The sequence below is a fragment of the Mixophyes fleayi genome, chromosome 5 (assembly GCF_038048845.1).
Source record: "Mixophyes fleayi isolate aMixFle1 chromosome 5, aMixFle1.hap1, whole genome shotgun sequence".
NCBI classification, from domain to species: Eukaryota; Metazoa; Chordata; class Amphibia; order Anura; family Limnodynastidae; genus Mixophyes; species Mixophyes fleayi.
This window is the reverse complement of record NC_134406.1, coordinates 221560806-221574244: the sequence shown is the minus strand read 5'-3', so window position 1 is coordinate 221574244 and position 13439 is coordinate 221560806. Positions and strand designations below refer to the sequence as shown.

General features: G+C 39.1%; 1 protein-coding gene across 1 annotated transcript in view; it reads right to left on the bottom strand.

The window, feature by feature from the left end:
* SNTG1 (syntrophin gamma 1) overlaps positions 1-13439 on the bottom strand; it is a 437638-nt gene that overhangs the window by 81964 nt on the left and 342235 nt on the right. The window contains 2 exon segments of the mRNA XM_075213502.1: positions 8453-8494; positions 8584-8627. Of these exon segments, the coding sequence (XP_075069603.1) occupies positions 8453-8494; positions 8584-8627 (86 nt within the window).

The window sequence follows — 13439 nt, the reverse complement described above, 5'->3', positions numbered from 1 at the left end:
AATAAAAGTAAAAATTACATTAACATTTACAATAATTATGAAAGTAGTAAAGTAAAATTCTATGTTAAATTAAATTGCTACTGTATCGTCTTTAAAACCACATATTTTTATGCATTGCGTTTTTGTAATACCATTGTAATGCTCAATAATAATTATCTTATTATTTTTATGTGGTTCTGGAACACATTAAATTTGTACAAACAATAGTTGAATTTTCATAACACAATATAATATTATAATACAAAATGTGGGAGCATTTTATTGAAGATTCTCATTGTGCATTATTTACAACCTTATCAGACATCCATTTTATTAACCTTTAATATAAGATTGGCAAACCATTGTCACTATTTTGATATATATCAAATTACCTTTCTATTCCGAAGGATGACTAGAATTTTGTGCACTGAAAGTGAGCTTAGATTCCTTTAGTATGTGTTCTAGAACAAAGGTTTTTAAAAGGACATTTTTACTGTTGATTGCAATGTGGCAACAACCATGCTTTAGTAGCGGTGTATTAAATGTAAATGCACTATGCACACTTATTACAAATAGATCTTTTAAGACATGCCCCCTTTTGCCATAAGATCCATTTAACAAAGTACTTATTTGACAGCAGGGTATCAACATTCATTTTGATCATCACACAGAACCATTACACTGCTACACAGCTCCCTTTGATCAGCATCCAGCACACATTGATCAGTACCTAGAGAACTCTGACCAGTAATTTTATCTTACAGTTTACTTCAAAAGCTTTTCACTAACGAGGAGGCTACATATCTACCATCCACTGTGCTTAACATCCACTGGGAACATTGGTTGCCTTCCCATGATCTCCAACAAATAGCAAGTGATAAATGAACATCAACTGGCTGCTTGAGATAAAGAGAGGAGAGGCAGAAAGCATTCCTGCTAATCCATACTGTGATTTGTAGCAATGCAGGCTGCTTGCCCTATCTTGATCCCAAGCAGCTTAATCAGCATTCGCTTAACCTAGATTGGCTATTATAGATCATGGAAGAACAGTCCGAATTCCTACAAATTGCAATGTTGGGTGCTCTGTATTTGTAAAAATAAGTTTTTTGTATAGCTGTCTATCACATTAACTAATTACATTTCTACGCAATTTAACAATATTTTATTGCTGTAACAGGTGAGCTATTTTCATCTGCTATGGTAAAAGCTATCCAGAGCTAGAAGAGTTACTTATCATTCTGTGGGTATCTGTTCTGCTCTGTTGAGCATGTATAAGGGTCTGGTTGGAGATTCCTATTTCAATGTTGTTCCAAAAAAAGAAGCTTTAATAAATATAAAAATATAGCAGTAGTATATAGTATATCAATGCCTGTCCCAACATAAAATAAGATTTACCTTCTGGAGGGCGGTGAAATACCCCAATTCATTTCTAAGACACTTCCACTAAAGAAATATTTATTTGATCAATAAATAATATTTTCAGTGGTCTCTTCTGTTGAAAGTGAATGTGGTGTGCTGAAATTGAAGCTGGAAATACCATGCAACCTGTCATGTCATCATGTGTAACCAGGAATTTCCTGTTTGGTGGCGGCCCCAAAATCAATGTAGGGGATCTCCAAATCAGATCTCACCTGTCACTAAATCTATTAAAGTGGTAATGAAGTTTATATGTCACCTAATAGTAATGTTTGGACACATCATAACCTATCAAATTCTAATCTTAATGTGAATTTAATTTAAGTGGGCATAGCAAAAATCTGTGCGGAAGAATGACAACCATTAACTTGGGTCTGTGTTGCCATCACCAGGATGGCAGTCTAGAAGTATCTGCATTGCAAAGTGGTTGTTCCATTGGCACCTGTCAACCAGATGAGTATAATTAGGCCTAGTTGCTTAATGACTGGGTTACTTGGCAAACATGCCTAACAATGAGATTGAAACTTGTAAATGTGTTAAGATTTTTAGGATTATTAACTAAAATTAATCAAATAGGTGAATCTGTACTTAAACAATAGCAGCCAACCCAACTTACACTAGACAGGAAAAACTACTTGCTTATTGGTTGCTATTGTTTTACTTCATTCGTGCAACTTTGAACCATGTTAGTAAATAATCCCTCTAGTTCTTTGGGGGGTTGATTTTTGTTCAAAGACTTAAATAAAAGAATCCAGATTTAATAAGCTTGTAAAGTAAAAGTAATATATTATGTGGAACATTGTATTTACCATGCAAAGCAAGCAAGATAACAACAAATACCTGCTAAAATTTTACATCAATCAGACCGATATTTATGAGTTGGCTGCTTAGCTAATGCGTTTAGTTCACAGTGTGTTTTGTTGAAATTGTATTAATATTAAAATAGCATATTTCGGAGCTATAACCAAGTTCAACAGGAGGTATAAAGGTGAATATTGACTAATATCACTGCTACAGAGTGTCAAAATCCAACACCCTGCAGTGACTGATATTACCCTTCACATCAAGCACCTGTTTTGTATGCAGCCTGGACTCTCCTACTGACCTGTTAACCTGGATAAAAGCTTCCTTCCTGACATTTCTGTTGGCAACATGACCAAAAATCCCACCCTGCAAGCTCGCTGCCAAGGTGTAATCCTTGACTCGCAACTATCCTTTGGTCCCCACATCAACTCTATATTTACATCATGCTGCATAAATATAAAGAACATTTCCAGAATACGTACATATCTCACACATGACACTGTAAACACTTTAATTCATGCACTCACCCACATCGACTATTGTAATTCCCTCCTTACTGGTCTTCCCAAAATCAAACTTGAGCCCCTACAATCTATTTAGCATGCAACGGCTAGATTGAATTTCCTTGCTGAGTCACTCTGTCAATCTCTACACTGGTTGCCTGTTTCTCAAAGAATCCAATATGAAATTCTTCTACTAACCTACAAGGCCATCAACATGTCACAAATCAATGTAGAAATACAGCTAAGGAGCCATGGATAAGGTGAAAAAACAAACAATGTTTATTGCTGGAGAGTATGAACAGATGATGAAATAATGAACTTGCAGAAATTACCAGATACACAGCAGTTGCAGGTAAATGGGAGGTGAAGAAAGATTCCAGGCAGCATGTACAGGGAAATGTACAGTTAAGTCCCAGGTTCACATAAGAAACAGGTCAGCAGAATGTATGTTGAGATAGATCTCCAGCAGCATAAATCCAGGAGCACAACAGGAGGAAGTGACCACAGAGTATAACATCAGGATGTGACAACAATAACCAGCAATGAATGCTGGGAGAGACAGGTATATATATGGGAAATGAGAACACACCCAGGGGCATGGAATAATTGTTGAACAGGTTAACCCCTAAAGCAAACAAGAAAGGCACAATAGCATCCATGCATTTAGTATTCTGTTCTGTACCTACTTATGTGTTATGTTTGTTTTCATGTATGTCATATGACAAAATCTGTGGCACTATACAAATAAACAATGTGGATGCATTTTGCACTTTATACGGAAAAGCGCATTTTTAAGGACATTTCAACCAGTTTAGTAAAAACAGACACACAAAAGTGTCATGTAATAAAGACAGTTACAATGTCCCCTGAATCTCAAGGTTGATTTAGGACATAAATGAGACTAAGGGGTAGATTTCTCAAACCTTCTAAAATGGAGAAGTGTATACAATGTGAGCTTTTGTCTAGCTAACATAGCAAAGCCTATCCACATTACAAGGGGCAGTAATCTGTTAATCTTGCCAGTGTTATCCATAAAGGAAAAGGCAAGTATTTCTAATTACGGCACCTGAATCATATGACAGATATGTTTATTATTGTTAATTTATATAGCACCAATAAAAGAGAAAAATAATAATAATAACACCAATCATATTTTACAATGCTGTACAGAGAATATGCAGTCATTCACAGTTTATTTCCTTAGCATTGCCTGTGGTAAACTTTAAACTCACTATGCATCACAAGCTTTCTAATACATTTTCACTTGCACTCTTAACTTGTGGCGTTTAGTTGTACAACAATGATTTATAACACTATTTTGTAATAAACTGGTAATCAACCTTCTGTCTGGATCAGTATTACATCATGTAGGGATTGCGTGATCACACTTTGCACATCTTCTTATTCTAAAATCCAGATATTTCAACTTCACCAAGCACAATCTCCCGCAGTTCCACTTTTCACTCTTATTATGGTTTACCTGTTCAAAGAAACATTTCTTCTATTTTGCTGAATATACCTTGTTTCTTCCAGTGTAAACAGATAAAGTGAACTCCTCATAATTTGGTTTGTGGATTTGCCCATTAATTTACCCTCTATATTTATGTTTTTTTCAGAACCTAATGAAGCAAACTGGTAGCTAAAACAAACAGTCCCATTTAGTGAAGAAAATTCATATCTACTGATACAATTTCCTTATTAAAAATAACATTTGCTCACTCTATTTTATAGAAACTGATCATGTAATGTTTCCTTTTTTAAAGTGAATAGTCTATGCAAAACCTGTACTGAATAATGTGTAGTTTGCAAATGGTTTGAACCAGTTTATGTACCCATGTTCCTTCATTCATTAAGAGAGCAAGGGCTGTGCATTTTGTTATGAGAATCGAGTATGTCTAGTGGGTATTGTACTCTTCGTTGTCAAAATTGCTTGTGTATACTAGCATGTAATGTTACCACCCATTCCTGAAATGATCTTATCTGAACTCTTGCAAGGTCTGGTTCGTAGAGGAATGAACATCTCTTAGATTTGCATGGGTTCAACCTCTCCAGAAAGTCACACAGAGTCCACAGATGCTCATACCTCTATGAACATTCTTTAGTTCTGAAAAGATTCAGCCCTAGTTGTGAGTTACATGGAGATTCTCTACAGCAGTGTATGACAAAACATGTGTGAAAGTCAAATAATTGGATGAAATCGTTTGAAATTATAAACATCGATTTAATTGGCTTTATGTGAAAATATGCGAATAGCACGCTGCGGCGTGGAAGGGCTTATTATGCAATAACACTATCGAACACTTCTAAATATATTTTCACTCACACATACATTTCTAAATAGTTCACCTTAATAAAGTTCCAGCACATAGTCTTTTATATTTAAATGTAATTGATTTAATAGGTTAATATAATAATGTTAAAACCACTTCACTGACATCTAAGGTTCAGTATATAGAAATTGTATCATGTTTAGTGTCATACTAATCCACTTTCTACCATCAGACATATGCTACAATTGGCTAACCGATCGCACCGTGAGTACGCTAAATATGGATGATAAAGGATTAATGCTCAAAATGATATTGTCTTTGGAATGCTAATAGGCTGGTTTGAACCAGTATTTTGGCGAGCTCCTGACTGAAGACACATAGGCAACAGTTGGAGAGTTGACCCCCATTCTTGGAGAGCATCGTGTGAACCGACCTATGACCTGAATTGTACCTCTGTCCTAAATCCTGAACCAATGGAAAAATGCTTTTAGAAATGTTCTGCTTACTCTATGACATCACCACTGTTTTTTATGTACCACAAACTGTATATATGTAGACACTGTGACCATCAAGCAGTCTACTTTGTCCACAGGCTTCAGGACTGAAGGACTGTTTGCTGGATCCAGTGTGCTGCGCATGGATCGGCTGCACTTTATTATATTTTATTGTAATTTATTACATCTTGCTATTAAATCTCCTTTGTGCGTTGGAACCACATTGATCACAGTGGACAATATTTATTGATAGTGACAAAACGAACATAACACATGCAAGGACTAGGTCCTGCACCCCACAACCAAACAGCAGTTAAGGTTGGCAGATAGCTTCTTACAGGGTCACAACCTGGGTCCACAGTTCCTTTCAGTCTGGGTGCCCTCAAAGGGGAGTGGCCTATAAACCAGTTTGCCTTTTTGTGAAAAATGGGCCTGTGGTTTGATGGAATGGGTGTGATTGTTTGGATAATAGGCTTATGTGATATGTAAAATAAATTACTTTGCCCAGATGTTTCCTTTTCCAATGTAAAATGCAAAGGGAGCTATAATCAAAATGACTGACACATGAGGAATGGTAGGCGAACTGGCCTGTGAATAAATTGACCTAAGTGTGTTTTTTTGTGTGTACATTCGTGTGTCTGTAGCAGTGCAATGAGTAAATACATCATGATGTGAATGAATGAGCCTGCAATGTTATATATATATATATATATATATATATATATATATATATATATATAAAATAATCATTACTACTATTATTCAGAGGCATGATGTTTGTTACAAGCAGTCACACAACATGCATCTGAACTAATTGCAAAGCAGGCATCACAGCTGTCCATATTTAAGTAATTGGTCGAGCAATTGTAAACGAGGGTATGTAGAATATTTTGTACTAAGCTAGATGTGGTCATGTTATCTACTAGTAACTGGAACCAACAGATTACTTTTACCTTACATTCACAGATACTATAGGAGTAAAAGTACTATGTCTCTCAATAAAATGCAATTTTAACTTTGGTCAACTCAATGTATATTAAGGGTATCATCCTTGTTGCCTCTACTATACACAAAAAATGTTGTTATGAAGAGCCATAGGCACAAACAAATATTGTATTGTTTAAAATAAGACAACAATGTATTGCACAAATATTTCTAGCACTGGCAGTATTACACATAGATTTTGCCTAGAATAAGAATAGTTTAGTAAAAGACAAATTTGGTGCCCCTGTTGTCAAAATCCTTTGATTAACATAATTGATGACCAGTGATGACTAATGGATCTGGATATACTGTATGGGTAAATACGAATATTACATAAAAATTTGTCCTACCCTATATGTAAACAAATTTAAAAAATATCTCTCTCTCATTTCTGTAAATTGCCTACAACACTACAGCTTAATGTATATATGTATATATGTACTTCCCGACACAAGCGCCCTTTTTTAACGTGGTTTTGTCCACATGTCACCACCTCATCATTTTTCTCCATCACCTCATCCTTCATCTTTATCGCCACATCTATGCAGATGTCTATCCAGACACAGAAATCTCTCTCAGCGGTCCTGAGTATCACACTCCTCTCGCTCTGTCACCCCCGGCAACCACCAACCACTCCCAACTGTCACCCCCGGCAACCACCAACCACTCCCAACTGTCACCAATGGCAACCGCCAACCACTCCCCACTGTCACCCCCGGCAACCACCAACCACTCCCAACTGTCACTTCTCCTTCAAGAAATATATATATTTTTTTTTAAAATCTTTATAAACACTTTTAACAATTAACAAATTAAATAAACAAATTAAAAAATCTTAGTATACCAAATTTCAGCCCTTTTTGAGTTTTTTTTCCCACACACACTAAGAATTTAGTAGGTCAGTGTATAACTCCACCCAGCAGGTGGCGCTGCAGCTTGTTTTTTTTTCACACACACACAGACTAACACACGCCACTAGGCTTTTATAATATATATATATATATATATATATATATATATATATATATATATATATATATATACACACACACACACATATATACACACATATTACTATAACTTAACATTTCATAGTTATTGAGAATGAGTTTCTTAACATAATAACAGAATAAATGTAAATTACAATGTCACATTGCAGACTGGGGAATATATATGATCCCTAAAACATAAACGGTTGTCAAAGAAAATTCACAGATGGATAGCAGATCCCTCTGTAATCTCAATATACCATTTGTAAGGAACATATAAATCACAGCTGAATTAACTGTCATATCCATTTTAATTATCAAAATACAAGCAGAACAAACTAAAGAGTGATTTGAATATTTGTCCTCTAAGCAAATCTAAACAATGGAAAATGAAATGGAATTACTTTCACTGAGGCTGCTTGTGTTCTGCTAAATAACATAACCATCACTTTATACCAGATTTCCTTTAAGAATTTTAGCTGACAAATGCTTTGTGTAATGTGTTTTCATTGTGGGCAACATGCCCCCTTATATTCCAAATCCCCGCTCAGAGCAGAGTAAGGGGAGGGGTTAGTGCATGAACAAGGGTGGGTGGCTGGGGATTGGAGACCCCAGCACAGGCCCTGGTCAGGAACCATTCTGCTAGCTCATGGCTCTGACACTGGACTGCTTCCCTGGCTATTGCTAACATCCAAGAGGGGCCTAGTGTAGCACAGCTGCCATCTTGTAAGCTGGGGACATGTGCAATAGAATGCCTGTCATGTTTGCAGAGATTATTACACCACTCTCTCTAGTTGCTGCAAATGTAAATGGAATCACCCTAAAAGACGTATGATTTTGCATTTATATGTAGTTCAGTGACTAAGTAAGCATAGCTCCAAGGAAGACTGTGGATGTTACTGAAAATCTCATATAACTCCAAGTTATGAAAGTAAAACATTTTGATTGCTAATAAAATGAATAGATTGACATTTATAAGTCTCTATAATTATAATATTTTTTGAACACCTTACCACTTCCTCATGCTTGCACTTCCTCACATTTATTCCATTAATCTGCAATCAGAACATATAATGTTTAATAATTGGCTGCTTTCTCACATGACTAGGGGTTACATAGCACAAATAACATTCAGGAATCTTACCTGCAGAATAGCGTCTCCGATGAATAGAAGACCAGAAAGCTCAGCTATAATTGTGAAAATAAATAAATACAAAATAGAAAAAAAAAGAACATTAATAATATGATCATAAATAATAGATTCTTCAGAATAATAAGAACAACTCCTACTTCTCTCTAGAATGATACTTAAATGCACTTTCCATACTGAGAATGCCAAATATAAGAAACAGAAACTCATTTTCCAAGCTGCCAAAAGTAGAACGCCTGGGAAGAAAACATTAATCCTCTTAAGTCTCCTATGGGCACTAGTAGGAGTCACAGAGTTGGTAATTTTGGTATTTCAGAGATTGCATTTTCTTGATTAGCAACGAGAAGGATGCATCTATCTGCCAGAGTGGTATAATTCAATTTGCCTTTAATTCTTCCCCAAGTAATAATTTATTTTTTCATTATCCAGTCATCACACAGAGACTGGAAAGCTTTGTAATGACTCCCAGACTTTTAGAAGAACTGTGTGTACTTTGTGCATCAAGGCAAAAAACCCACATGGAAAAATAATTTGTAAGATAAATGAAAAGGATGTATGCCTGTGGTCTATTTACATATTTGTAGATTTACTGCTCTCCAGGCATGCTAATTGTAATATACTAAGAGAGGAAATATATATTCTTTCCATACATTATTCCAACATAAAAATATGTTAATATTTTAATGTAATCTGACAGTTTTAGAATCTATTGGATGTTGGGAAAAGGCAAAGAGACACCCTGCGGCTGAGATGACTTATTCAATCTTGTACAACGACTATAAATCATACTTGCCAACTCTTCCTAAGTGTCACGGAGACTCCCTGTAATAGAGGTGATCTCCCTCACTCCCTGAAAAGACGTAGTTGGCTTCACCATCTGTGACACAGTTCAGAAATTGTGTCCTATGTCCATGTATTGATGCCTATGGTGGTGGCGATTTTCATGGAGACTAAGATTTAATCAAAGACTGACAGGTAAGACAACATGACTTCAGTAATGGAGACAGAAATGTAAAAGACACTTCAGTCTCTAGAGATTCATTAGCTGCTTTTCTTTAGCGCATAGTTGCCTACTCTCCCAGAATGTCCAGAAGACTTCCTGTATTTCTGGAAGACCAGGGCAACCTACCGGTTCTCACCCCCACCATAGATAAGCGACGTGAGCGGGGCTTAATGATGCAAATATTGCATCATCTTAGCCCTGCCCCCTGCTGTAATTGTCCAAAATTGTGACAATCGTTTAGGGGGCAGGGCCAATTTGATGCGATTTGTCAAGCCCTGCCCCTGCACGCCCACCTCCCCTGGGATCTCCCTGAAGCCAAAGAGGAAAAGTTGGCAAGTATGCTATAAATAAACTGCTTCAATGGTGTCATCCACAAGGATTAGACCATGGTTATCTCTGATTGGAATTTACAGGAATTAAACAGATGTGTTACATCAGCTCTGTGAGTGACTTCATCATCATCATCATCATTTATTTATATAGCGTCACTGATTTCGCAGCGCTGTACAGAGAACTCATTCACATCAGTCCCTGCCCCATTGGAGCTTACAGTCTAAATTCCCTAACATACACACACACATACACACACACACACACACACACACACACACACACACACAGAGACTAGGGTCAATTTTTGATAGCAGCCAATTAACCTACTAGTATGTTTTCGGAGTTTGGGAGGAAACCGGAGCACTTGGAGGAAACCCACGCAAACACAGGGAGAACACACAAACTTGCATTATTCCTACGAACATATAATACATAGAAATACAAAATACATATAAATACAAATGTAACACCCCCCTAGTGGTGTTTTAGTTAAACCTTTACCTCGGTGAATTCAGGAGGGGTCACCTAGAGGGTAAGCTAATAGTTTATGAAAAGTTACATAAACAGGTTACCATGGGGATAACCCAGCCCAGCCTGGAGACTGAGGGAGAGGAAGGAGGGGCTGTCAGCAAGGGGGAACTGAGAAGGGAGACAGAAGAGGAGAGTTGTAGCTGGGGACCTGGGGTGGAAGCTCCCAGGCTCCCCCAGCATTCCCTGGAAGTCTGAGCGTGGTGACTGAGCCAGGGCAAGGAATGTGTGCCCTGGATGAGGGGGAGAACTCCATGCCACTATAGAGAACCCAAGAGAGAGGGGGACACTTCGCATGGAAGAGGCCCTGGAGTGAGGGCTGCTACAAGAGGCCTGGTAGCTGTAGTGTCAGATCCTGAGGCTGAGAGTACACAGAGTGACGTGTCAGAGCACAGGAGACATCATCCCCGCAGAGGAGGGGTGAGCTGCAGTTGAGAGGTACACAGAGTGTGTCAGAGCTGCATGGAGGAGAGGCTGCCTGCCTATTAGCATCCATGCATGTGCCCCTGCAGAAAGGGTGATCTGCAGTGAGTATGGAGTGCAAGAGACATGTAAATTATGTTATTTAACATCTGGATAACATTAAGAACTGTGCAGGAGGAGTGATAAGATATTTGCAACCATATTCATATTGCTCATTAAGAACTGTGCTGGAGAGAGTAAGGAGATGTATATATTCTGCAACCATTATGATTATCGTGCTGGAGGAAGAGTGTAAATAAAAGTTCAGTTTGTTATAGAGATGGTCTGGCGCCCAAATTATTGTGACTTTTACACTGCATTACAAAGTGACATTACCTGTGTCCCACTAACTACAGAGAAACACCTGCATGTGCAGGGACCCCCTGATCATTTACACCCATGCCCATCAGCTAGCCAGGGCTTGAGAAGGAGGTGCACTGTGTACCCTTTGCACCCCACACTACACACAGTGACAGGGGGTTACATAATGGCGCCCAACGTGGGGCTCAAGCACAACAGATGGAGAAAGTGCTTGCAGGACACAGGGACTGAGTGCAGTGTGCCCAGCCGGAGTAACACCCTTGGGACACCATGTCTGACCGTCTCTAGTGCCCAGGAGACCAAGGGTAATGAGGAGAAGGTGAAGCAAGCTGTTTGCTGAGTAGTTCTGTCCGGGACAGTATATGGAGCAGCAGTGTGCTTGTTGCTGAGACTTGTAGTGCCACTTAACCCAGCTGAGTGGGAAGCAAAAGAAGAAAAGGTTCAACGTGTGAGGTGTAATTATAATGCAGTCTGTATATTGCCTTTCCTGAGGATTTGGGGAAGCAAAGAGAGGCAGATTGTGCAATGTGACGTCTGTATATTGCCCTTCCGGAGGATTAGGGGGAGCAAAGAAAGGCAGATCGTCCACGTTGGAGAGAAAGGGGGAAGGCAACCCCGCTGGTCAAATGCCACCCCTGCATATATTGCTGAGATGTATTTGTTGGGAGGGGCCCAGGAGAGCCACCTGTCTCTTTTTGACCCAGGAGGGGGGAGACATGGGCAGGCACGGGCAGGTGCTACATTGCTTTGGCATAAAGCCATATTTAAATGTACATTGAAAGAAAACAGGACACCTGTGACTCACATGTTTACATCCATTGGGGGTGTTGTGGGGTATGCAATGTGAAATGTGTTTTATATTGATACTGCCATTGTATTGCTATGTATGTATTCACTTTACACTGTGATTTTTCATGCAATAGTGATGTAGAAAAGTTTACATGTGTGTGGTCATATGTGAGTTAGGTGTGAGTGAGATTAGCTAGGCAGCCCATTAGGTGTAGTTTAGGGTGCCCAGCTAATCGGGGGAGAATGTAACACCCCCCTAGTGGTGTTTTAGTTAAACCTTTACCTCGGTGAATTCAGGAGGGGTCACCTAGAGGGTAAGCTAATAGTTTATGAAAAGTTACATAAACAGGTTACCATGGGGATAACCCAGCCCAGCCTGGAGACTGAGGGAGAGGAAGGAGGGGCTGTCAGCAAGGGGGAAAGGAGATAGGGAGAGAGGAGACATCAAGAGGAGAGTTGTAGCTGGGGACCTGGGGTGGAAGCTCCCAGGCTCCCCCAGCATTCCCTGGAAGTCTGAGCGTGGTGACTGAGCCAGGGCAAGGAATGTGTGCCCTGGATGAGGGGGAGAACTCCATGCCACTATAGAGAACCCAAGAGAGAGGGGGACACTTCGCATGGAAGAGGCCCTGGAGTGAGGGCTGCTACAAGAGGCCTGGTAGCTGTAGTGTCAGATCCTGAGGCTGAGAGTACACAGAGTGACGTGTCAGAGCACAGGAGACATCATCCCCGCAGAGGAGGGGTGAGCTGCAGTTGAGAGGTACACAGAGTGTGTCAGAGCTGCATGGAGGAGAGGCTGCCTGCCTATTAGCATCCATGCATGTGCCCCTGCAGAAAGGGTGATCTGCAGTGAGTATGGAGTGCAAGAGACATGTAAATTATGTTATTTAACATCTGGATAACATTAAGAACTGTGCAGGAGGAGTGATAAGATATTTGCAACCATATTCGTATTGCTCATTAAGAACTGTGCTGGAGAGAGTAAGGAGATGTATATATTCTGCAACCATTATGATTATCGTGCTGGAGGAAGAGTGTAAATAAAAGTTCAGTTTGTTATAGAGATGGTCTGGCGCCCAAATTATTGTGACTTTTACACTGCATTACAAAGTGACATTACCTGTGTCCCACTAACTACAGAGAAACACCTGCATGTGCAGGGACCCCCTGATCATTTACACCCATGCCCATCAGCTAGCCAGGGCTTGAGAAGGAGGTGCACTGTGTACCCTTTGCACCCCACACTACACACAGTGACAGGGGGTTACACAAATAAAAACAGTGCAATTACTGAATCATGGTTAAAAGTGCTACCATGACACCTATATTAGTGAACCTCAGACTTTAAAAGAGAATGGTATGAACAAAACCCCACACAGAGGTCTATTGCCATCTACACATGTGGTTATTTATTTTT